Source organism: Lepidochelys kempii, chromosome 16, assembly GCF_965140265.1.
Source record: "Lepidochelys kempii isolate rLepKem1 chromosome 16, rLepKem1.hap2, whole genome shotgun sequence".
NCBI lineage: Eukaryota > Metazoa > Chordata > Testudines > Cheloniidae > Lepidochelys > Lepidochelys kempii.
Genome location: NC_133271.1, coordinates 15,519,172 through 15,543,863, shown reverse-complemented (window position 1 = coordinate 15,543,863; position 24,692 = coordinate 15,519,172). Strand labels below are relative to the sequence as shown.

At 46.1% G+C, this 24,692-nt stretch overlaps 1 protein-coding gene across 6 annotated transcripts in view; it reads right to left on the bottom strand.

The window, feature by feature from the left end:
* The window catches only part of COL27A1 (collagen type XXVII alpha 1 chain), a 294,861-nt gene that overhangs the window by 47,532 nt on the left and 222,637 nt on the right, over positions 1 to 24,692 (bottom strand). For all 6 annotated transcript variants that reach the window (XM_073314250.1, XM_073314251.1, XM_073314249.1 and 3 more), the window contains 9 exons: positions 24,328 to 24,381; positions 22,369 to 22,413; positions 22,142 to 22,186; positions 21,858 to 21,911; positions 17,969 to 18,022; positions 14,808 to 14,861; positions 12,099 to 12,152; positions 10,638 to 10,691; positions 6,977 to 7,084 (listed from right to left, as the gene is read on the bottom strand). In XM_073314250.1, coding sequence (XP_073170351.1) covers positions 6,977 to 7,084; positions 10,638 to 10,691; positions 12,099 to 12,152; positions 14,808 to 14,861; positions 17,969 to 18,022; positions 21,858 to 21,911; positions 22,142 to 22,186; positions 22,369 to 22,413; positions 24,328 to 24,381 — 522 coding nt within the window. The remainder of the gene's footprint in view (positions 1 to 6,976; positions 7,085 to 10,637; positions 10,692 to 12,098; positions 12,153 to 14,807; positions 14,862 to 17,968; positions 18,023 to 21,857; positions 21,912 to 22,141; positions 22,187 to 22,368; positions 22,414 to 24,327; positions 24,382 to 24,692) is intronic.

Below are 24,692 nucleotides of genomic sequence, written 5' to 3'. Positions count from 1 at the left end.
ATCGATGGGAGGAGTGGAGCAAACTGGCTGACTGTACCAGGGAGGGACTGGAGCTGACGGGGATTTTGGTAGCAGCCTGACTAAGTTCATTGGACAAAATGGCCAAATGACAGATGTTGCATGAACATTACCCCTCCAACTGACTGAAGCCCTTCTACCAGCCACAGCTGTCTGGGGCTCAACACAACGCATGGCTTGTCTCAGCAGCCAGGATTGTTTGCTGATATCCCCTGGTTTGGAGATGTGGACAAACTTCCCCTAGTCACCAGATTGAGACTCCACCTACTCCTTTCACCTGCGATTTCAGCCTAGGTTTTCAGAGACAAAAGGCTACTACACTGCCCCAGCTGGGCCACCTGGAGCCCAGACAGCAACTGTGCAACACAACAGCTGTGATACTATTACCTTTATAGGTTCCAGAAAAGCCGCCGTGTTAGTCTGTATCTGCAAAAAGAAAAGAGGACTTGTGGCACCCTAGAGACTAACAAATTTATTTGAGCATAAACTTTCGTTAGCTACAGCTCACTTCATCGGATGCATTCAATGGAAAATACAGTGGGGAGATTTATATACACAGAGAACATGAAACAATGGGTGTTACGATACACATTGTAACGAGAGTGATCAGGTAAGGTAATAGCTCACCTTACCTGATCACTCTCGTTACAATGTGTATGGTAACACCCATTGTTTCATGTTCTCTGTGTATATAAATCTCCCCACTGTATTTTCCATTGAATGCATCCGATGAAGTGAGCTGTGGCTCATGAAAGCTTATGCTTAAATAAATTTGTTAGTCTCTAAGGTGCCACATGTCGTCCTTTTCTTCTTGTTACCTTTATAGTGATGCTGATTGGGCTTCTTTCCCTGTCTACAGCCTGAGAATTATTATAAAGGTATCTACGATGTTACACCAAGGACATTAACACAAGTGCTGACCATCCTTAATTATCCAGACCTCAGTTATCTGAAAATCCTCCTCCTCCTATCCAAAATAGACATAATGCAATACAGGCTCATACAAGCAAACTGCTAAAACAAGCCCCTGACAAATCCACAAAAACAAAGCAAGGCAGAGTTAAAGAAAGAAAATGGACTCATGTGGAAGGTGGCTGGAGTCCCCAGGGTCATGTTATCACCCATCTCTCATTTTTTTCTTGACTTGTTAATTATTTATACAGTCTCAGGGAAGGGCTAAAATTGGATGGAATGGCTGAAAGGGTAGGTGGTGGCATTACAATAGAGCAGGGTACCTGATAACTCTAAAATCAGAAGTTAGTGCCACGGAAGGTGGAATACATCTCACCAATAATCCCTTGGGGAAGGGAGGGAGGGAACACAGATAATGAAAAAGTATGAACTGACCAAAAGCTATTAGCTAGAAGGTGTGACTTGACTTACCTGAGATGAATTTGGGGAGGTCTCAGTCCAGCTCCCAGTGGATAAATGTCCACCACACAGTAACTTTAAATCAAAATTGGATGTCTTTATAAAAAAAAAATACACTCTAGATCAGTGATTCTCAACTGGGTGTCCATGGACCACTGGGGGTCTGCCAAGCAGAGCCACTTGGAGCCCCGAGCCTGGCAGTTGAAGCTTGGAGTCCCAAGCCCTGGCGCCCCCATAGGGCTGAAACCCCTAACCTAGAGCCCCCAAGTCCCGGCAGAAGCCACCTCATGGGGCAGAAGCCTCAAGCCCCCCTCAGTTCTGTGGGGCAGAAGTCTTGAGCCCCCCCCCGCCCCAAGCCCTCAGGGCTCCTAAGTCCCCCCTGCAGCTGAAGCCCAGAGTCCCCCCTCCATGGAGTTTTTATAGTATATTGGGGGCAGACTCTGAAAGTAAATGGTTGAGAACCCCTAGATCAATCACAAGATATGAGCTTGATGCAGGAACTACTGGATGAAAGCCTATGACCTGTGTTATGCAGCAGATCACACTAGGTGCTCTAATGGTTCCTTCTGTCCTTAAAAATCTATGAACTCACCATCATGGTTAACCTTCAAGGACCCCCTTTGTTTGCAATCTTAGCTGGGAGGCTGAGGACTGCACGGCCCATAGAGACCAACACCCCTTTTTCATTCCTGTATGCGGTCCCTGCAGAATCAGGGTTGAGGTCATGTGCAAAACAGCTCATGTGGGAAGGAACTTTCCCTGCCACTGCTCCCTGTGTCTATCTGTTCTGTGGCTAAACAGAGAACTTCATTCTCTAGGGCTGTCAGCCCACCACCTTTCCCCAGGGCTGAATTCATGCACAAAAGTTTTAATTTGGGTTAAAAATAAACAAATCAATAACAGATCACTGATAACAGCAAGTAATCTTATTTTCTAAATTTGCTTGAGAATGCTTGTTAAATAGAAATGTTGAGTTCTTTTACAAATCAAGCTAAAAATCAAAATATATGTACTGATGGTCTTAAAGAAAGTTATCTGGGAACAGGAGCTACTGATGGGTTTTGTCACTTAGTTATATTAGACACTAAATCTGAACCAACCACCACTAATATCAGATAAAGTTTAAAGAGTGCCCAGTCCCAGCTGTGTCTCAAGTTTCTGGCACAGGTAACACGACGGATTGTTTCTTGGATCTCTTTAGTTAAGAGAAAGGGGAGTGAAAAACTCACCAACAATCCTGGATTTCGTTTAGACAAGTGGGATTTTTTGTAACCCTTGGTGCTTAAATTACTGTTCTCAATCTGGCCAAATGGGAGACTGTGGATGAAAGGTATTAACTGCAATGAGGCTGAAACATTGTTGGGACTGCTGCTGGACAACCCACTAGAATCCTGCTGAAGATGCAGCAGCTATGGATGAAGATCTGCTTAACATTATTTATCTAGAATATGAATTGGGATACCCGCTATGCATATACAATACATACTATTATATTATATGCACATATTGGTGTTTGTGCATGTGTGTTATGTACACACACTCTTCATACATGCAACATACCTGCCCCCTGCGATATGTTTATATAATACATCACACATATTATGTATAGATGTGTGTGTGTTATACACACTTTCTCCCCCTTCCCACCCAGGAAGCTTATTTGATAAATATGGATGAAATCACAGATGCTGCAGTATGGGCCAAATCTTGAGGCTCTCACTCAATTTTTATCCAATCTTTGTGCAGGCAAAATTCTCAAGGAATTCTCAGGGAGCGTTTGCCTGAGCCAGGACTTGGGATTTGCCCCATGTTAGCTTTTCCTGATGGAATTTTCATTGTCTTTATATATGAACCTTCAAATGTCCTTTCGATTCCAGTATTCTTTAGCTGGCTGTGTCTGAGATAGCTTTTGCCACATCTCCCCACTAGTGGAAGGGCTAACTATTTGTTTATATTTCCCCCTTTAAAGTAGAGGATTTGAAGTTGGATCACAGTTATCTCTGGTGACTTACATTTCTGGCTCTGTAAACTGTATTTTGGCAGAGAGCTGAGGAGGCTCCTAATAGTATCTATATAGTATAGGACCTAGGGGTTACAGTGGGCGTGAAACTGGATACGAGTCAACAGTGTGCCCTTGTTGCCAAGAAGACTAACAGCATTTTGGGCTGTATAAGTAGGGGCATTGCCAGCAGATCGAGGGACGTGATCGTTCCCCTCTATTTGACATTGGTGAGGCCTCATCTGGAGTACTGTGTCCGGTTTTGGGCCCCACACTACAAGAAGGTTGTGGAAAAATTGGAAAGCATCCAGCGGAGGACAACAAAAATGATTAGGGGACTGGAACACATGACTTATGAGGAGAGGCTAAGGGAACTGGGATTGTTTAGTCTGCGGAAGAGAAGAATGAGGGGGGATTTGATAGCTGCTTTCAACTACCTGAAAGGGGGTTCCAAAGAGTATGCATCTAGACTGTTCTCAGTGGTAGCAGATGACAGAACAAGGGGTAATGGTCTCAAGTTGCAGTGGGGGAGGTCTAGGTTGGATATTAGGAAAAACTTTTTCACTAGGAGGGTGGTGAAATACTGGAATACGTAACCTAGAGAGATGGTGGAATCTCCTTCCTTTGAGGTTTTTAAGGTCAGGCTTGACAAAGCCCTGGTTGAGATGATTTAGTTGAGGATTGGTCCTGCTTTGAGCAGGGGGTTGGATTAGATGACCTCCTGAGGTCCCTTCCAACCCTGATATTCTATAATTTGATTCTACAGATTTTCTGTGTGGGAGGTTAATACAAAAGGCTTGCACATAAAGTTGCAAAAGAAAAACTGGTCTCCCTTCCATCAGAGAACCTCCATTTTTAACCTTACCCCACTGGGTGCAGGAATATCAGCCTATACAATGAGAAGGGGCCAAGAGTCTGGCAAAGAGAGATTTCATATCTGGGGCTTAGTTTGGGCTGGTTATAAAGCCATGTGGTTTTAAAAGTTCAGGCTATCCAAAATGTGTATTAAATATATTAGAAGGCAATACAGTGTTCTGTAGTAAGAAAAAAACCAAACAAAGTGATTCTGAGCAGGCGTTCTGGCTGTATCAGACTTAACCCCCCCCCCAAAAAAACCAACCAAACAAACCCCTCTCCCCAAACAAACAGAAAAAGGCACCACGTTCCCGGGAACAACTTGGCAAAAAACAAGCTCTGGAATCTGCTATATTCTATATGTTATACTACAGAACTTAATACAGCTGTGTGATTTTTACTGGTTCTTAAGCATGCACAATATAAACGAAGGAAACCTGCCAAAAATACAGCACACAACAGGCAATAAGCAAAGCTGAACAAGAAGCGGTGCCTGCCCACAGCTGCAAAGGGTGCTGCAATATATTTTACCCTCCCTTGTCAGATTGTGTCTTAACTTAGTCGCCAGTGGGTTTACGTTACCTTGGTCCTGAGACTATTCAGATGAGTCAGGGGTCACAGGATGGAGCCCACAGGACTCACTCCTGCAGTGAGCTCAGCGTGGATGCAGGGATCTGTTGTAGATCAGGGGTTTAGACTGCAAGCTCTTTGGGGCAGGGCTGTGGCCTTATTTTTCCGTAAAGCATCCAGCATATTTATGGTGCTGTATAATAACATGGTATTAAGCCAATATTTCTAGTTTCCAGTCAACACAGTGCCCAACTCCCAACCTCAATGCAAAATATTAACATAAATCCAGGCTAATCCTGCTTCCCCCACCCCAACAATTAGCTTCTTGCTGTTCTCTTAGCCTGCCTCAAGCACAGAAGGAGAAAGGAGAACGCATTTCAACTATTAAGGTAGCAGCCATCCAGAATCATAGATACCTGACTCCACAGTTTCCTCCTATTTTCTTATGGAGGGATTACAGGAACAGTCTTCAGATACTCAGCCCTCAATTCTTTCCACAGCAAAGAACATGATCACATACCTATAGGAGTCCCAGCTCAGTAGAGAGGCACGGTGAGTGATGGATCCAACACTATGAAATATACTTTCTGGCCGCATAAAGAGCCAGACTTATATTATGTTTAAGCAAGAAAGACCAACTGGGAACTTCAGGATTACTGAGAGGGGCTGAGCTCTCTTTCTAAGGAAAGATAATTCAGAAGTTGCCTGCTCCCTAAAAGGGCTTTGATCTCTGAAAAGTTCACTCTAACTATGAGTTTGGTTGATAAACCTTCTTTGCCTTTTAAACAAGAGGGTCTGATTTCAGTTACAAATCAGTTGAGACCAACATGCAGCCTCTGAGCGGTTTTATGCAGTGTTTCTGAAATCTAGCAAGGCAGGGATCTCAAAGCCCCGCTCCAACCCAAACAGGAACATCAAACCTGCTGCTATTAGCCCCATAGTGCAAGCCTCACAAGCCTGGGTCAGTTGACCTGTCTCCGACTTGCTGCTGCAGGATTTTTTTTTTTTTGAGTGTAGACGAATAACTTGCTCACAGTCAAACAGAAAGTCTATGACAGAACAGAGAAATGACCCTGGGTTGCAAGTCCCAGGCTAGCACCTTAGCCATTGACCAAACTCCTCCCCTGTGTGCTGGAGTTGCAATATTACACACTTTAAGAGTTTTGGGTCACCTTATATTTAAAGGAACTTCCTTTCCTAAACAGTGACAATGGAACGTTCCATAGAAAATTCCATTACACTCCATGGCAACTTTCTTCTCAAATGGTGCTTGAGCTTTTCTAGGTACTAATTAAGCATATTATGATGAAATTCCAGTCATAGCCCCTTTGCTGTTGATGGACTTTGGTGCAATGTGTGTGCTGTGTCTAACTGCAATTGTACAGCGTCTACAGCAATTGACTATCACCTTCAGGCTAAGACGACGGGACCCTCCTCGTAGTTGTCTTTCTAAAAGAAAGCGAGTGTTTATTTCCTGCTGGGCTTAAATGAAGCAGAGGCCCAAAAACACACAATGTGGGTTTTCTCTTGCCCTTTTCATACATGAGTCCCCCCTGAAGCCTGTCTTTTCAGATTGCCTGCAATGCAAGCGCAGTAGCTGATTCTAATAAATCAGCAGTGATCTGCTCCTGGTTATCAGAAGAGAGGATTGTTAACTTGTACATTTGTAACCTACTGCTCAGTGCACACTATACATCCCACGCAGAATCTGATCCACAAAGGACACGTGGTCAGATACAGCGGCTTAGCACCTGATCCAAATCCCATTGGATAGCCTCCCACTGATTTCAGTTCTTTAGTTCAAGTTATAAAGGGTCATATTTGTAGCACTGGCAGGTCCTGGGTTCAGTCCCTACTGATAACCAAGATGATAATCATTTCATGCGCAAATGTTTAGAGTGATTGCCTGCACAAATGCTTTTCTTCACTCGGTTTGGAAAGGGACATTACTGCGGATTCAAAACCCAATGCATGAGAAAACATATCACCAGCGTGCAGAAATTACTGCTGGCCTAATACTTATTCCAAGGACAATTCATTACTTGAGACGTACCAACTGAACCAAGTTCAATTTGTTGGGGAGGAACATTAACCACCTCTGTGGAAAGAAACACAAGGACAAGCAGACAGACAAAGACAGGCAGACTGGTTTCTCAAACTCACTCGGACACCTGTGATTCCGGGATATCCAGGAGGCCCTTCCTTTCCCTTCAGTCCTTCGGTGCCTTTTTCTCCTCTCTCTCCTTCTGGGCCTTGCTCTCCTTTGTCTCCCTGCAGAAGAATGGAGTATGTTTGCTTTTCAAAACAAACAAAGCATAGATCTTTGTGTATGACTCTTGAAGAAAGAAAAAGGGAGGATCAGACAAGACAGGATGGTTTGAACTTTTTGCTTCTCCCCACAATGAACTGAGCAGGAATCTCCCGCATGGAAATTCCTGGGTCTGGGCTAAGGGCATGAGGCAGGCAGCTGAGATCTGACAGAGAGTCTCTTTGGACTCATCTAGAAGCCCCAGAAGGGGTATTTTGACAAGGCTGTCAGGGGAGGCTGTGGGAAGTACCCCAGGTCCCGAATGAACACACGGCAGAGCAGCAGCATCTGACCCACATGAAAGATCAGCCGTTATAGCGCTAGATGCAAAAACTTGCATCAAGTTGCCACTCTCACAATTGGTGCATAGCAATTTATAGGCACAAATAAGGGCCCAATTCTGTTCTCACAGCAGTTTTACACTCATGTAACCCAATTGACCTTGGTGGAGTTGCTCCTGATTTAAACTTGCATTACTATAAGCAGAATCATGCCTATTACATTTTGTGGTTAAACAAATATTTGTGCAATGAATAGCAACAGTTCCACTGTCCAGAGAAACATTTGGGTTGGGAGAAACTGGACGTGTTCAAGACCACTTGGAGATGAAGCAGCAAGTGATGGCCCGAGAAAATCATATAAGGAAGGACTGTTTGATCTGACAAATGATAAACAAAAATAAAGAAGCACAGCAAATATTTTAACTAGAATGAAGCAATAAACCGCAAGACTTTGTTGTGGGATTGGCCAGTTTTACTTTCCGTGGCATGAAACTGTTGGCCTGTGCAGACGGATAGGCTACACAAGGATAGAAATTGGGATTGTAATCCAAAGGTAAGGTTGCAGATTTGGAACAGAAAAGAAATGATGCAATGCAAGAACGGAAAAGGATTTGGGGGTCCCACCAGGAAATGGGGGGCGGATCTTGTTACTGGACTCGCAAATAGTGGTATGGGCTGTGAGGCTGTTGAGGGCTTTGGGACAATTGTTGATCTGCCTGTGGAATTTCAGACTGGTGAAAATTCTGTAAGGAAGGAAGAATTGAATCTGTAGAAACTGAAACAAACAAAATAAGTTGTTGACCACCCGTTTTTGAAGAAGAACGGGACCTTCATAGAGATCCGAAAGAAGTTCCTGAGATGCACCAAGAATGCAGCTCGAGATTTGAAACCTGAAGGATCTCTTGTAAACAAGGCTTCATACAGGTTTGGTTTGACAGAATATGGACTTGAAAAATCAGTCTGTCTGGCTTGCTCTTTTAATTAGGTAAACTGTACAACTAATTGTTGTGCAACTGAAGAATTGAAAGGGAATGCCCCCCCTCCCCCCCCCAAAAAAAGAGAGAGAGAACTTTATGCTATTAGGCTTTTCCTATAGTAGACTTTATTCCAATCCCAAGTTTCCCAAGTATTGCTACTGCAAGTTCAGCTCTACCAACAGTTGCAGTAGTTAGAGCCCTCGTTCACGTAAGGCACCTATGACAGGTTGTTTAAATGCCATGCCAGGTAGATCTGATAAAATCTGGCCATGTAATAGTGCTTAAAATGCTGTTGGCTGCCTGTAGCTCCATTTCTAGAGAAAGAGCTGGAATAGGAAAGAATATTTAAAGTAGGAAGGAGCTTTCATTGTCACTTAGGGCTCATGGAAGTGGAAGGCACATATTTTTGGACAGAAGAGAGCATTGGCAAACTGACTAATTATGGGCTTTGCCCCAGCAACAAGAGATGTGAAGAAACCCACTAGTGGGAAAAAGCAAGCATTGAACTTGTTCCCCATGGAGATGCTATTTTTGAGAGGGTGTGAACAAGAGGAAGCAAAGAAACTTTCAGGATTGAAAGGAAAATTATGGAAAAGGAATCAAGAAGGGAACGATTTGGTGTGAGACAGATGGAAGATGTGTGATCAGATACAATGCATAATACAGCAAGAAAGATTACATGGAAAAATGTCACCCACACCCACCATCCATCTGTAACTGCTTTGTGCTGAGTATATTGTTCAGGCTCTAGAGACAACAGCTTTAGCAGGGAGGTGTTTAAGATTAAAAGCACTGAACATAGCACAGATTTAACTTATTCTGTGGGGGATTCTCAGGTTCTCACCTGCGGTCAGGATAAGCTTTGTAAATAGTTCTGCACGGCAGTTCTTTTAATGCATGTTTGTAACAGCACCAAGCCCACAATGGGACCTCAATCCTATTGTCATACAAATGTAATGATGTTCCAGGTTAGTACATTTCTGGGGATTGAACCTGGAATCTCTGTAGCTAAGAGAAGAGCAGAGCCTCTACTGCTTAAGCTAAAGGATCAATAGTTCGGCAGACTCAAATCTCTTTGTGTGTCCTACCCACTGGAAGGGGACAAAGAGCCATTGTATTAGTGTGTACTACACAAATGCTTCCATAGTTCAGGAAGGGTTAAATGAAAACTTTATCAACAGGGGAGGAAAAGCTAGAGGCCAGAGAAACACTATGATGGTCTGATGAAGCATCCACTTGAAAGGGGCAGTGAAGGATGCAGGTTTAAGGATTGCTTACGCAACAGTATGTGGGGGTTAAAAGGAGGCAAAGGAGATACCCTGGTGGATTCCTAAGACTGCTGTGAAGCTATTGGAATCTTTGACCAAACAAGAAGCATAAAAGGTTTTTCAAGACCCAGTTGACTTCTGGCTCAAGATGGCATATCTAATGGAAGAAATAAAAAACTTCTTTACATTTCTTCCCACCTTAGGTTGGATGGCAAGGGAAGGTGATGTGGTTTACTTCCCATGGTCTGGATCGCAGGTAAGTCTGTGCAGAAAGGGAGAGGGAGGGATGGAAGGAGCTGGTGGGAGCCAGAAATGTTGTGGAGACTGTTTACCACCCCACCTGGGGTGGATGAAAAGAGGGCACAATACAGAAAAGCCTAACTAGACAGCAGAGCATTATGCTACCATGTAATTGATGTGCTGCAAGAAGCCATGGTTAGTCTCAAGCCTGGCTAAAAGTATCTACAGAGGAGATCCCTGCACCTTCCAGGATAAGCCTAGCCTGGAGTGCACATGGCATTGGGAACTAGTTCCCACTACTGGCTGCTGATAGAACAGATATGCAGTGTGGGAGAAAGGCATCTGATCGGGGAGATACAATGACAAGCTCTGAGAGTCCTTGAACCAAGGAGGTCACAGCTCATTGATACAAACCCTAAGCTGGAGGTGGGGATGTGTCACATGGGGCCACTAAGATGCAAAATCAACCTGGAACATGACACAAAGAGATGTGACATACTGCCTGGCATCCCCCAGGATTACATTGGGATTGTTCCTCCTACTGTAGCCACTGTATGGGGTAGGGGAGACGATTGTTGAACATGTCTTTGGGGGGCAGGAAAAGGGTCTGGGGTCAGATGAACAGGGTAGCTTGTGTGACAATACTTGCTTCCCTTGCCTGTCTGCAGAGGGGGAAGGATCATGGTCTGAAAGTGGCTAAATTTGTGAGAAGAAAACCTACCCAACAAAAAAACCACACAGAATCTTTACCTTAACTCCGTCTGGCCCAGATGGGCCGTTGTCCCCTTCCAGGCCTGGCTCTCCCTGCAAGAGAGATAGACAAACAGACTTAGGACAGTCTCTTCCACCATCCCTTTTTCTCATGCTTTTTGCAGCCAACACCCTTCAGAGGAGGAGTGACTTCCCCTTGCAACAATGTGAGCTGAATGTTGTGGGTTTCCAGTGCTGATATTCTTGGTGTAGGGTGGAGATCTATATTGCCATGCATGGGCCAGTATGCTTTGTTTATATCACCATCTTTTAGGACTATGCTATGAAGTTGCCCCATCTTGCTCAGTATCTCAAAATTGATCAAGAGGAACAAGCCCCCACTGGAGTGAGAGAACAACTCCTTTCTTCATTCTGTTCCAGGCTTTCCTTCAACAGTCCCCAGCTCTGACCCGTGGAAGTCCTCTCTCCCCTGGATGGAGCAGGGAATTCAGTCTCTGTGTTCATGCAACCTTGGGCGTCTCCATATTGCTCCAACAACTGACCTCAGTCTGGAGATCAAGGGACAAGAAACACACTTCTGGTTCAATCTCTGCATTCATCCCAGCTCCGGCTCCCTCCCCACTTACGCATACTGTACCCAGTGTTTTCCTTGTTAATGCTGGCCTTCAGCGAGAGTCCTTTCCTGCCACTTCTAGGTTACACATACCCAAGTTGTGAAGAACTTGTGAACAGAACAGGCTTGTTTTTACACATATTCATATTGAAAGGAACTTTAAAGCGTTTTGCAAAGTAGCATGTCCAGTTGTGCCATCACCCTGTGGGCAAGAGGAGCTCATTGGTAGCTCACATGCAGCTATCTAGTTTTATTGTGAGAATAAATGGCCAGGATATTGGGCTAATCCTCTACCCTGTGAAAAAAAAGTCCCTGTGATCTTTTGGTTTCATCTGGACATCTCTCAAACAGGCCATTGATCTCGGTTCTTATCCAGCCCTTGTCACTGCAGTATCAGAGTAACTCATGCATACTGATGAACTTATGCTCACAACCCCCTGGAAGGGAGGTTAGTATTTCCCCCATTTTGCAGACCAGGATCTGAGACACAGAAGGATTAAATGACTTGCCCAATGAAGTCCACAGCCAAACTGGGAATTGAACCCAGAGCTCCTGAGTCCCAGTATAGTATCTTAACCCCAAGGCTATGGTTTATCTTTATAGTATCACATTCAGCCTCCTGCCACGCCATGATCACATGTCCATGGGCTCACAAGTCCAAGGGTAAGACCTGAATCCATGATCGGCTAGCCCAGGCTGCTACCAGCTCGGTCACTGCAGATACACAGTGGACATTCCAAAGGCTGGAAGTATACCCTCCCCACGCTGAGGGAGCAGTGCATTGTCCATTTATACACACAGTTTGGTCGAGAAACCACAGTTCATCTGCTTAGCCATTCACATACACGTAATGAAGAGGACTCCAATATGAAGCTAACTCTACTTACTCTTTGACCAATAAGGCCTTGTTCTCCTGGGACCCCCAGCTGTCCAAGATCACCCTAAAAACACAGAGGCACAGACTCAAGCTGGTGACAGTATTAAATCCACAGGATGAAGTCGATTTCTCCCGTCCCTCACCCCCCTCCCCACTCTCATTTCTTCCTGCATTTTGACTCTTCCTTTATCTGGTCCTGTTCAAATGTCTAATCTCTGGGTGCGAACATGGCTCTGAGACAATCACGTACCCAGCATCACCCCAACAGGAAGCTCTAAGATGGCATGCACCTTACAGGGTGAATCTGACTGATATGCAATAGGCCAAAGAATCAGCAGTGGATGCTTGCAAAGACTGAGCCAAAGGGAATTACCCGTGCACCTTACAGCAGGAAACAATTTCATGCTATCTTATCGGGAAAGCAACAACACCAGGACCCAGGGCATAGTAGTGCTCATAACAGATGTGCAACTGGAGTGATGAGAAGGAGAGCGGACACGTCCCAGCAAACAGCAGTATGATCTTTGGCATGACTGATGGGTGCTGAGCAGAATCTAGATTATGGACAGCACAGAAAGGAGCAAACTGGACATAGTATTGGAACTGGCAGTTATGTCGATATATTTTGGTGAAGTGCTAAGTATGAGGAGGATGCAGTTTGCAGCTGTGGGACATTGGATCCAGATCAATTTGTCTGTTTTGCAATGAGCAATGTGCAGAAAATGTTCATTTCCTTCCCCACCCCATTCACCTCACTCTGAAACTCCAAGCATTGTTCTAAAAGTTAAAAATTGATACTGCTGCCAGTGACATAGTACTATGTTTATATAATGCCTTTCGCCACAGAGTCATTTTTGAGCTATATATGCACATGGCCCCACTGAGATGCAACTGCTTCTGGGGAGGCCAGCATTCAACCACAACAGTAAAGGATGTGGAAGGTGCAAGAAATTTTGGCCAAGGACGCAACTGTATCCTAGTGGTGTGCTCCTCCTTCGCCACCCTACAGCTTTAGATTATACAAATGTACGCAACTACTGCTCAGAGAGTCCTTGAATGTTTACCAAGGGAGCAACTACTGCTTGGAGATTCCTAGAACATCTAAATACCTCCAAGGTTGGAGAGAGCGCAACCAGAATCTCATGCTCTGAACCAATGCAAGACTCATTGCAGTGAAAGTGGTTAAGTGGGAGCTGTCAGCATCTCTCCATTATCAGCATACTACTCTCCTTCCTTCCCATCTCTCAATCTGGGTCAGGTGCTAGGACATTCTCCAGGCCTTCAGGAGCCTGCTCTCAGGAACCACCATTTCAAACAATCCATTCAAGCTCAGCCAATGCTCCTCATCAGCTTGGCTCAGCTGAGGCAGCCTGTCCAGAGGATACATGCACCGCCCGCCTTCCTGCTTGCGATGGGAGCCGGAGAAGAGCTGCTACTGTAAATCCTATAGAGGGGGATGCCGGCAACCTGAGCAGATCAATGGCATTCTGTTCCTGGGCAAGGTAAGTAGGGAGCCGAGTGGCAGGCAGAAGTGGCATAGCTGAAATGTTAAAGGAGTATCAGGACTCCAAAGACACAGTCGCTTGAGTGATGTGTCAGAAGGTTTGCCAAAGAAAACGTGGTGAGGAAAGGTGGTGGTGGTGGGGAAGAGAATGGCAAAGAGGAAATTGCATTTAATCCCAAAATACAGGCTGTTCTAAACTCCCTGGCACAGTGGCAACCCTTTGAAATTTAAATGGAGAATGGAAAACTTGTGAGCTCTGCAGCACAGAGATCTTATTCAAATAAAGAGAGAAAAATTACACTCCTCCTCATCCAGGAGAGAAGGTGCATTCACAGCTCCGTGACATTGCACCTGGCACTGTGCCTTGTGCTGTATTGATTAAAAACAACAGCTAGTTAATTGATGTGTGGGCATGGAGGTGCTATATTTAAATTCTTGCAGAGCAGTAATTTTTTTTTTTTTTAAAGAGAACTCCATATCAGCATTAGCAGAATCCAGCCCCCATTTTGGGTGCTCATCCTCTTAAACCCAGCGCTGGGAATCCCGGGGGGCCCTTGTTTTAAGGCATTTATATTCCTGGGCTCTCCCATACAGAGACAGTTCTTGTTTCCAGACTAGGTTAAACCCTGACTCTGGGTCCCTAGGGATCCTCTTGCAGGTTTTGTATCAATGCGTTACCCCAGCCCCTGCCTGTGATTCAGCTGACTGGATTATGTAGCTCTAGCTGGGTTTTTACTGAGACCCTTTCTTGGGCTCTTGAGTCAGGGTCTCCCTTCCTTTGTTTCTCTGCATGCCCAAAACAGAGGCTGAAGCTTCCTGCATTTGAGCCTCTTTACCTGAGATCGCTAGCGGCCCACACAGGAGACGTGAGGCCCTGGAACTGTATAACCAAAGGGTTAAAGTGTTCTCCCCGCCCCCTGGAACTGTGTCACTAGAGAGCTCTGTGGCTGAGAAACATGTAAAGAGCAGTTGCTGTGGGGTCACCCAGCCGCTCCCCTCCCTGAATACACCTATCTATAGTATCTATCTTTAGCAGTCTGACCTTGCCCACTGTAACTAGGCAGACTGCTCCCAGGCCTCTTCACAGGATACCTTATTCAAGGGCACTGCCGGGGTCCTCTGGGACTCCGGTGTAACAGCAGACTCTTGGTAGGAACAAAAGTTTCTATTATCTCTCCGCTCTGACAGAGAACTTGCATTAAGTGTTTTTCTTACCTTCATGCCAGGTTCACCTGGAAGGCCAGGTTGTCCCATTGAGCCAGGAGGTCCCTGGGGGGCGGGGGAAAAAAGGCCATTGTTACTTCGTACAGAGCAAGATCAAAGAGCGAATTACTTTAGCAGAACACTTTGGGGATAGAGGAGTCCTGGTCGCAGAGTAATTACCTTCCTGGAGCTAGCTCAGGGTACACAAAGCAAAAGAAAAGGCCAAGTACACCTCTGTGTCCCACTCCCACAAGGACGTTTGTTTTCTTTCACACCTTTCTTTCCCTTCCCCTTCCTGCAACGAACTCTCTGAGCCTGTTTGCCAGACAGCCTCGCTCTAACTCCCTCGCTCTAACTCCTCCAGGCTTTGGGTCCCCAGTGCAGATCTCTACCCCACACTAGTTAAAAGAAAAAAAAAGGAAAGAAAGAAAGAGCACAAAATACTTAAAATCAGCATAAAAGGATTAAATAAAAGACATTAACACAATGGATCACAAATAACTTCAACCACATAATACCTTCCCTTCTCTGACCCCTTATCTATCACTTGGTTTTGTCTTTAACTCAGATTCTAAGGCCTGGTCTGTGCCCAGTTTTTGTACTAGTGTAACTATTTCAGTTACGGTAAACTCCTAATGTGGATGCAATTATATGAGTATTGAGGTACCTTATACAGGTGGAGCTTATTCCCCTACAGGAATAGCTATACCAGTATGAGCACATGGGGCAACTGCATCCACACTGGGGAGGGGAGGTGTTGTACCAGTTTAACAATACAAATGGCATAACTTGTACATGTGGAAAAGGCCTAAAGTCTGTGGGGCAGGGATCGGATCTCCTATTTGTCCATAAAGTGCCATGCACATCTGTATAATGAGGACATCCATGGGCAGCTAGCTCGTGGAGGAAAGGGAATTAAAAACATCAGCTGTGTACTAGAGGTGGGCTGAGCTGGAATCCTAGGTCCAAACTCCCTTGAATAACTTCGCATAAATTCAGATCGGACCTTTGCATCCACCCCCTTTTCTCTGGCTCTGTGATGGGCTGAACACCCCAGACCTTGCATAAAGGTTGGATCTGGATCGGAACTTCACTGCGATCATTAAACTGTACATTTTAAAAACATATTAGATGAAACAAAGGAGCTGGGGGCCAGGATAATAGGCCCCTTGTCGGAGCGTGAGGGTACAATTGAACCAGCTTCTCCCAATGAGCCTTGAAAGATTAAACTGTTTCACTGGAAAGCGATGAAGAGTAATGTAGAGTGGGGTCTGTGAGAGACCTCTCCTCCTTGTGCTCTCTCCCCATGACCCTTTCAGGATGTGTCTAGCCCCTTACTCTAGGTGTTAGGCTGGTCAACTGCACAAAGCACCCACTGGTACCTGGGATTAGGGGAAAGAGTAACTTTAATTGTTGTATTTTTTGCATCGATTTCCTGCTAGGGCAGGCAGTGGGACTCCGTTAAATAAGACCAAAGGTGACACAGCAAAGCTGGTCTTGCCAGTTTTGAAGGGGTTTTTATTTATTTATTGTATTAACTTTCCAGACCACAATCCCTCTCTTCTCTGCAGCTAGGAATAAAGGAAACAAGATCTTGTAATTGCAGGAGCTCTCGGAGGTTTCCAGTTTCCAGCTTTCCGAACTGGAGGTAGCGGTGAGTGGGTGCATGTTAGGTTTCGGAACAATTGGGCAAGTCATGCAATGAGAAAAAGCAAGTTCCAGTGAAAGCAGAAATACTGCCTGGGTTTTTCCAGTGGTTCCGGTGCAAGAGAAAGGCTCTATCTCCTCCAAGATCCTATCATATGGAGCTCTGTGCTTTCAGAACAAGCAAGGCCTAGGGCAGCTCAGTAGCGGCCTAGCAACTTTCCAGATCCCTAGTGTGGTTTACCACACTGAGAGCTCACTCTATCCAGTCTAGCAGGCAGGAGACTGGAAAATCTCATGACTCATACATTTTGCAGTGGGTTGTATTAAAAGGTACCTCAGCTGCTACTTTTGAGACCAAGTGAACATCTTGAGTATATTACAATCACAGACACACAGCGAGGAGCTAGAAGTGGGTGACCTAGTCTGCGGTGATCGGCTGTGATGGTAAGAATTGAAGGAGAGTCTCCAGGTGCTCGGAGGGTTAGAGGAAACTCTACTGAGTAAGCTTCTGCCCTCCTGTGCTCCTAAACATGGGCACAAAATATCAGTAACCATTCCTTTCATTTTGTTGCAAAGTGTCACTTTTGTCTAATGGTAACAATGATGCAAAAAGTGTGTCGTTCTAAAGCAAAGGCATTTCTTCCACCCACTCACTTGGACAGTGGTGAGACTGCATCTGACAATCAGAACATATCAAGACTGGGCTGAATAATATGATTGCCAGGCAGAGACAGCAGCAACTGGGGGTGGGAAGGGAAAGAGACTTGGGGGCTTCTTCACTACAGATTTTTATTGAGTTTGTAACACGGATGATTCTATACACAACAGAGTTAACATATGGGCCCAGATGCTCAAAGGGAGTTAGGTTCCTAACTTCTACTAATTTCAGGGGGAGTTAGATGCATAAATGCCTTTGAGGATCTGGGCCTGGTTCCTAAAGCATGAATGGGGTTGTGACAATTCTCAAACTGCAGCCAGATTTAAAAATGCTCCTTCTGCTGTGTAGGTGGGACTGCACATCTGTGTAACAGGGTTAGCCAACCTCCTGCCTCCCAGGTCTCTGGGTGGGAGGGCAGGCCAAAACGCATTGCATCCTGGGGAAAAATACCTAAGTACTGGTGCCAAGGTGACGCTCTGTGGGTTAGCTGCCCTGATTTTTCCAGAATGCTCTGGGATCTGTTGGGTGGACGATATGGGAAGGTTGACAAACCCTAAATGGTGGTGTGTGGATGTGTTGAATTGCATCACCTGTAACCAGGTCAGAGTCTGGTTCAGCCCAATATGGTTCTGTCTGGACTGACGATGGGGCCTGTATTTGTAACTTTTCTCTTGCACTCTTAATGCTGACATTAAAACTCTCAAGACACAGAAACCTTCATTGTCCTTTTCCCTCAAGAGTTACTGAAGGCAGACCAAGCCAGACTGCCCCTCGCTCAGCTGTGCAGTTCTAGGTGAGCGAGGGGGGGGGGGGGAAATGGGGCAGAAGAGAGGTGTATTGTAGAGAAAAAGCAAAGATCATACTCTACCTTATGTCCCATTTCTCCTAAAGGTCCAGCTGGCCCCTGTGATCCCTGGGGTCCCTGCAAGACAGACACACAGGGCTCTTTCGTGCAACATTGTCAATTCTGAAGAACAATCCGCTCCCTAGTGCCCTCCCACATCACATGGACACTACACAGGCATGGGAGAGGAGGTCAAAAGACCAGAAATGGGCAGCTCAAAGTGCTTGAACAGCAGCAAGCAAAGGATCAGAAACTTTCCCTGTGTCTGGGTGGGAGCTGCTATGTTGAAGCTGAACTGATAATAGTTGGTTTCAGAGTAGCAGCTGTGTTAGTCTGTATTCGCAAAAAGAAAAGGAGTACTTGTGGCACCTTAGAGACTAACCAATTTACAACAGACTGGACTTCTATATAGAGTGCTTCCGACGACGTGCACGGGCTGAAATTGTGGAAAAGCAGCATCACTTGCCCCATAACCTCAGCTGTGCAGAACACAATGCCATCCACAGCCTCAGAAACAACTCTGACGTCATAATCAAAAAGGCTGACAAAGGAGGTGCTGTCATTATCATGAATAGGTCGAAATATGAACAAGAGGCTGCTAGGCAGCTCTCCAACACCACTTTCTACAAGCCATTACCCTCTGATCCCACTGAGGGTTACCAAAAGAAACTACAGCATTTACTCAAGAAACTCCCTGAAAAAGCACAAGAACAAATCCGCACAGACACACCCCTGGAACCCCAACCTGGGATATGCTATCTACTACCCAAGATCCATAAACCTGGAAATCCTGGACGTCCCATTATCTCAGACATTGGCACCCTGACAACAGGATTGTCTGGCTATGTAGACTCCCTCCTCAAGCCCTACGTTACCAGCACTCCCAGCTATCTTCGAGACACCACTGACTTCCTGAGGAAACTACAATCCATCAGTGATCTTCCTGAAAACACCATCCTGGCCACTATGGATGTAGAAGCCCTCTACACCAACATTTCACACAAAGATGGACTACAAGCCATCAGGAACACTATCCCCGATAATGTCACGGCGAACCTGGTGGCTGAACTTTGTGACTTTGTCCTCACCCATAACTATTTCACATTTGGGGACAATGTATACCTTCAAAGCAGCGGCACTGCTATGGATACCTGCATGGCCCCACAGTATGCCAACATTTTTATGGCTGACTTAGAACAACGCTTCCTCAGCTCTCGTCCCCTAATGCCCCTACTCTACTTGTGCTATATTGATGACATCTTCATCATCTGGACCCATGGAAAAGAAACCCTTGAGGAATTCCACCATGGTTTCAACAATTTCCATCCCACCATCAACCTCAGCCTGGACCAGTCCACACAAGAGATCCACTTCCTGGACATTACAGTGCTAATAAGTGATGGTCACATAAACACCACCCTATACTGGAAACCTACTGACCGCTATTCCTACCTACATGCTTCCAGCTTTCATCCAGACCACACCACACGATCCATTGTCTACAGCCAAGCTCTACGATACAACCGCATTTGCTCCAACCCCTCAGACAGAGACAAACACCTACAAGATCTCTATCAAGCATTCTTACAACTACAATACCCACCTGCTGAAGTGAAGAAACAGATTGACAGAGCCAGAAGAGTACCCAGAAGTCACCTACTACAGGACAGGCCCAACAAAGAAAATAACAGAACGCCACTAGCCATCACCTTCAGCCCCCAACTAAAACCTCTCCAACACATCATCAAGGATCGACAACCTATCCTGAAGGACGACCCACACTCTCACAGATCTTGGGAGACAGGCCAGTCCTTGCTTACAGACAGACCCCCAACCTGAAGCAAATACTCACCAGCAACCACACAACAGAACCTCTAACCCAGGAACCTATCCTTGCAACAAAGCCGGTTGCCAACTGTGTTCACATATCTATTCAGGGGACACCATCATAGGGCCTAATCACATCAGCCACATTATCAGAGGCTTGTTCACCTGCACATCTACCAATGTGATATATGCCATCATGTGCCAGCAATGCCCCTCAGTCACGTACATTGGTCAAACTGGACAGTCTCTACGTAAAAGAATAAATGGACACAAATCAGAGGTCAAGAATTATAACATTCAAAAACACGTCGGAGAACACTTCAATCTCTCTGGTCACTCGATTACAGACCTAAAAGTTGCAATTCTTCAACAAAAAAACTTCAAAAATAGACTCCAACGAGAGACTGCTGAATTGGAATTAATTTGCAAACTGGATACAATTAACTTAGGTTTGAATAGTGACTGGGAGTGGATGGGTCATTACACAAAGTAAAACTATTTCCCCATGTTTATTCCCACCATCCTCCACCCCCCACTGTTCCTCAGACATTCTTGTCAACTGTTGGAAATGGCCCACCTTGATTATCCCTACAAAAGATTTCCCCCCCGCCCCTGCTCTCCTGCTGGTAGTAGCTCACCTTACCTGATCACTCTCGTTACAGTGTGTATGGTAACACCCGTTGTTTCATGTTCTCTACGTATATAAATCTCCCCACTGTATTTTCCATTGAATGCATCTGATGAAGTGAGCTGTAGCTCACGCAAGCTTATGCTCAAATAAATTTGTTAGTCTCTAAGGTGCCACAAGTCCTCCTTTTCTTTTTGATAATAGTTGGCAACCTTAGCATGTCTGAATAATTCCCTTCTCTAGTCTGCCTTGACACAGCCCGAGCCCACCCCCATTCCTACACTCTCAGAGCCTGCAGCACATCCCTCCTTCAGTCACCACAGTCTAACCCTCGCCAATCACAGCCCCCTTCTATTCCATCCATCTGACCTGACCCCTACTTCAACCCTTCCATCCTAGATGGAGTCAGAACTGGATTCTCTTTCTGCCATTTTCTCATGGTTCTCAATTGACTCCCTCCACCCCTCCCAGTAACATAACCAGATCCAGTCCACCCTCCCAGACACAGACCAGTCTGGGATCATCCTCTAACAGGCTCAGGAGTGTCTAACCATGGCCTTCCTGAGCAGCCTAACGTGGAACCTCTTACAGTCCTAAGACAGTTAGCTCCTCCACCCGTCCTTGCAAGCATCTAGCCTAATTACTATCATTACAGTAGCATCTACTGCCCCCAAGGTGAGGGCCCTATTGTGTTACGTGCTATACCTAGTCACTCCGACCTTGAAGAGCTTACAGTCTAAATAGCAGAAAGAAAAGGAGTACTTGTGGCACCTTAGAGACTAACCAATTTATTTGAGCATGAGCTTTCGTGAGCTACAGCTCACTTCATTGGATGCAAATAGCCTAGACAGAGAAAGGGTGGCAAAAAGGAAGTTTTACCAACACAGGAGCTGAGGTGCTGCCCAAGTTCACCCAGGGAGTCTGTGATGGAGTGAAGAATTGAACCCAGGTCTCCTGAGTCCCAGTGCAATGCCTTGACCGCAAAAAACATTTTTCCTTTCCAGTGCCTCTTCCAAACTTCCATTCTGACCTCTTTCTTCCACCTTCCCTGCCAGACTCTCCCTTGGTTTCTCCTTCAATTCTCTGTCAGAATCAGGTCCAGTCTCTTTTCTAACTTTCCCATCTTTAATCTGATCCAGGCCCTCTTGCTCTCCCAAAATCCAGACTTGCCCCTCTGTCCACCCTCCCTGCCAGAGTCAACTCCAGTCTCTGTTCTACCTTCTTGCTACTGAATCTCATTAAGTGCCTCCCTTCTGCCTCTGTAGGATCTGATCTTGCCCTTCTTCCAACCTTCCTGGGCCCTCCTTTAACGCTGCCTCCCTGATCAAGCTGGATTCAGCAGGAGAGGCAGGGATGGAAATGAAGGAGTGTATGTGCAGGGGGGAAGCAAGACTGAGGAGGAAATGAGGGGAAAGAGAAAGGGACAGATGGTTGAAGAGGGAATGAGAAGACACTTGCCGGGTCGCCTGGAGTGCCTTTGCCTCCTCGGGGTCCAGAAGGTCCTTGGATACCCTAGGATAAGAAAAAGCACCAAGGTCAGCTCTGTCCCATCATCACCTTTCACACCTCCCAGCATGTCAGATTCACCTCGTAAACACTTTATAAAAGGAACACAGAGGTGGCCCTGAGGCTGAACTGTGAGACATTGTCCAGGTTTCTCCTTCTGGAGCAGGAATCAAAAAACGTAAAACCTTAATTAAAATGTAGGCTATAAAAGGGAATAGAAGGTAGTTGGCACTTACTGGGAAGCCACGTGGTCCTGTCTCCCCAGTCTCTCCCATCTTCCCCTGTAAACAGAAGGTTACAGTAATTAGGTTGGGAACGTGCTGAAATGCCCTGGTTGCTTTGGCCAGGGAAGTCGATCAAAGCTGTATTTTACTGGGAGCCACGCACGCGTGAGTATACATACATGTAGCGTTTGGCACAGTGCCAGCTTGGCATCCAGCACCAGCTCTCACAGTGGACGTACCTGCTGCCCATCGGGCCCTGGTTTGCCTGGCTCCCCCTGAAGGCCCTGTTAATGAAAAAGACAAAGACATGTTGGCATTGGCATGAGCTGTGCAGTGGAGACTCTTGACTGGCTAGCTCCTCCTGATGCCCCAGCCTTCTTGCTCTTGGAATCCCCCAGGGAAGGGTCAATCATTTGCTTCTGGTTCCCCACCAGCATTTAAAGGGGCTAGCTAGTGTCCTAAAGTCCCCCTCCCATGGGGGAATAGTCCCATCTGCTGAGGAGCTTGGAGCATAATCCAATTTTTCTCTTTCTTGCTCTTAGAAATCCCAGTGACTCAGGACTCCCCACTTATCAGGTTCAAAAGGGGGAAGTTTCTCCATCCAACTCTAGGTCATTGTGGGTGGAGAAGGGGCAGGGCATTAGCCACACATTGATCAGTAGGCCGGGTGGCACTTGGACTCCAAAGGTGCTTCATGCTGTGTGCTCAGCATTCAGGGGTGGAAGAGCCTCAATAGTACAACACACACCCGCTCAGGTAAGAGCCAGCAGCATAAGCATTATTTCCTTTTCTAACTGCTGCTCTGCCTGAGAAGGGAGCCTCTGAGGAGCTAGGGGCTGAGAGGACATGGATGCAGGAGAAGTCTTATAAGGCAGAAGAACAATTGGGAGAAAAGAAGGCATGACAGAGAACTGAAAAGTCTGCCACTATTTCAATGCTCATCGGTTGGACTAGCCTTCTTGCTAGGCTGCCATCCATATTCCAAAAGGAAACACCCATATTGGGAGCTGCTCTACCACCCTATCCCTCTCTTTCTCAGCAGCCTTGCCTCAAAAGAAGGTTCTTTGTCAGCATCTGGCTTGGATACTCTCTTAATCAGACTTAATGAGGGGCAGGTCTATTCCAGGAGGCCATTTGCCAGACCCCCTTCGCACCAGGAGGCAGGGGGGATTTCTGTTCCATGAATGTCTCTGCTCTGATCATACCACACTGCAGGGAGACACACTTTGTAAAGACAGCAAACACCACATATCTTTGACTTACTCTGTGTGTGTGTGTGGGCAGTAGAAATGTGCAGTCAGAATCCTTAAGGGTGTGGTGATGGTAAGGCCAGATCTACCTACAAGTTTTGCATTGGTGTAACTATTTCAGTTAGAGGGTGTGATTTTTTTTTTTTTACCAATATAGTTAAATTAGCATAACCCCTATAGCGTAGGCTCAGTTATACTGGTTTAAATGTGTTTTATGCTGATATAGCTTATTTCCTTTCCCATATGGGAATAAGCTATCCTGGTATAAGCACCTATATACTGCAACAGCTGTGCCCGTGCGGGGGTGCAACTGGTGTAAAGTGGCACAACTTTGTGTGTAAACAAGCCCTGAGCTACCTTACAGCCCCCCTTCACTTTAACCGAACAGCTGGAACCTTTATTATCTCTGAGACTGTATTTCTACCAAATGAATAACTTCTGGATGAATTTAGACAGCATTCTTCCCTCGGATCCCCACCCTTCCTCCCCAAATGGAAAGGCTTTTGGGAGACCAGGGAATAGACATTTCCACTGGTCTCCCACTGAGCAGAGCCATGTGCTAGGAACCTGATGCAGGGAAGAAGCTAGGTGGTTGTGTGCTGGGGGACAGCTGGTGCCATACAAAATCATGCTGGTTGCTTTTAAGGTGCCTTGATGTGAGCGAGTGTTGGCTCTTGGCAGCTGGGCTCTGCCACCAGTGTGGGGCGCTCCTCTCTGCTCTGCACAGAGGAATGCTGGCTGGGCTAACTGGCACTGGCTGGACTTAGTGCTTGGTGCTGATGGAGCTAGAGCTATTTAAATTGACTTGAGGATACACCATGAAGGGCGAGAGGCAGTGAGGAGGTGGTGGTGGTGGGAGACATCCTGATTTTCCCAGGGCCTAAAGGGGAGCCTCATAGCATGCTCAAGAGCAGACCCGTCAGAACTAGCACTCCTGTTAGAACTTACCTTAACACCTCTTGACCCTGGCTCCCCCACTGGTCCATCAGGACCTCTGGCACCCTGGGGGACCGAGAGAGAGAGTTACACAGCAAAAGTGAACAGCAGGTGTCCCCCTTGTGCTGCTAACAGGGAGTTGTCTACTGGGGGTTGGGTGTGATCCCAGCTTCCACTGTGCAGCCTGACCTCTCCCACCTCCCCAGTGCACATTTTGCATGCTCAGGGGGCTGAGTTCTTGGACTTTCTCCAAAAAACGAAGCAGCTACACTTCTCCTACCCTTCACCTGTCTGATCCATTGGATCCATCCTCCCTGCCTTTCACCCTGAGTAGCTTCAGTAACACAGAAGAGGAGAAAGAAAAGGAGTACTTGTGG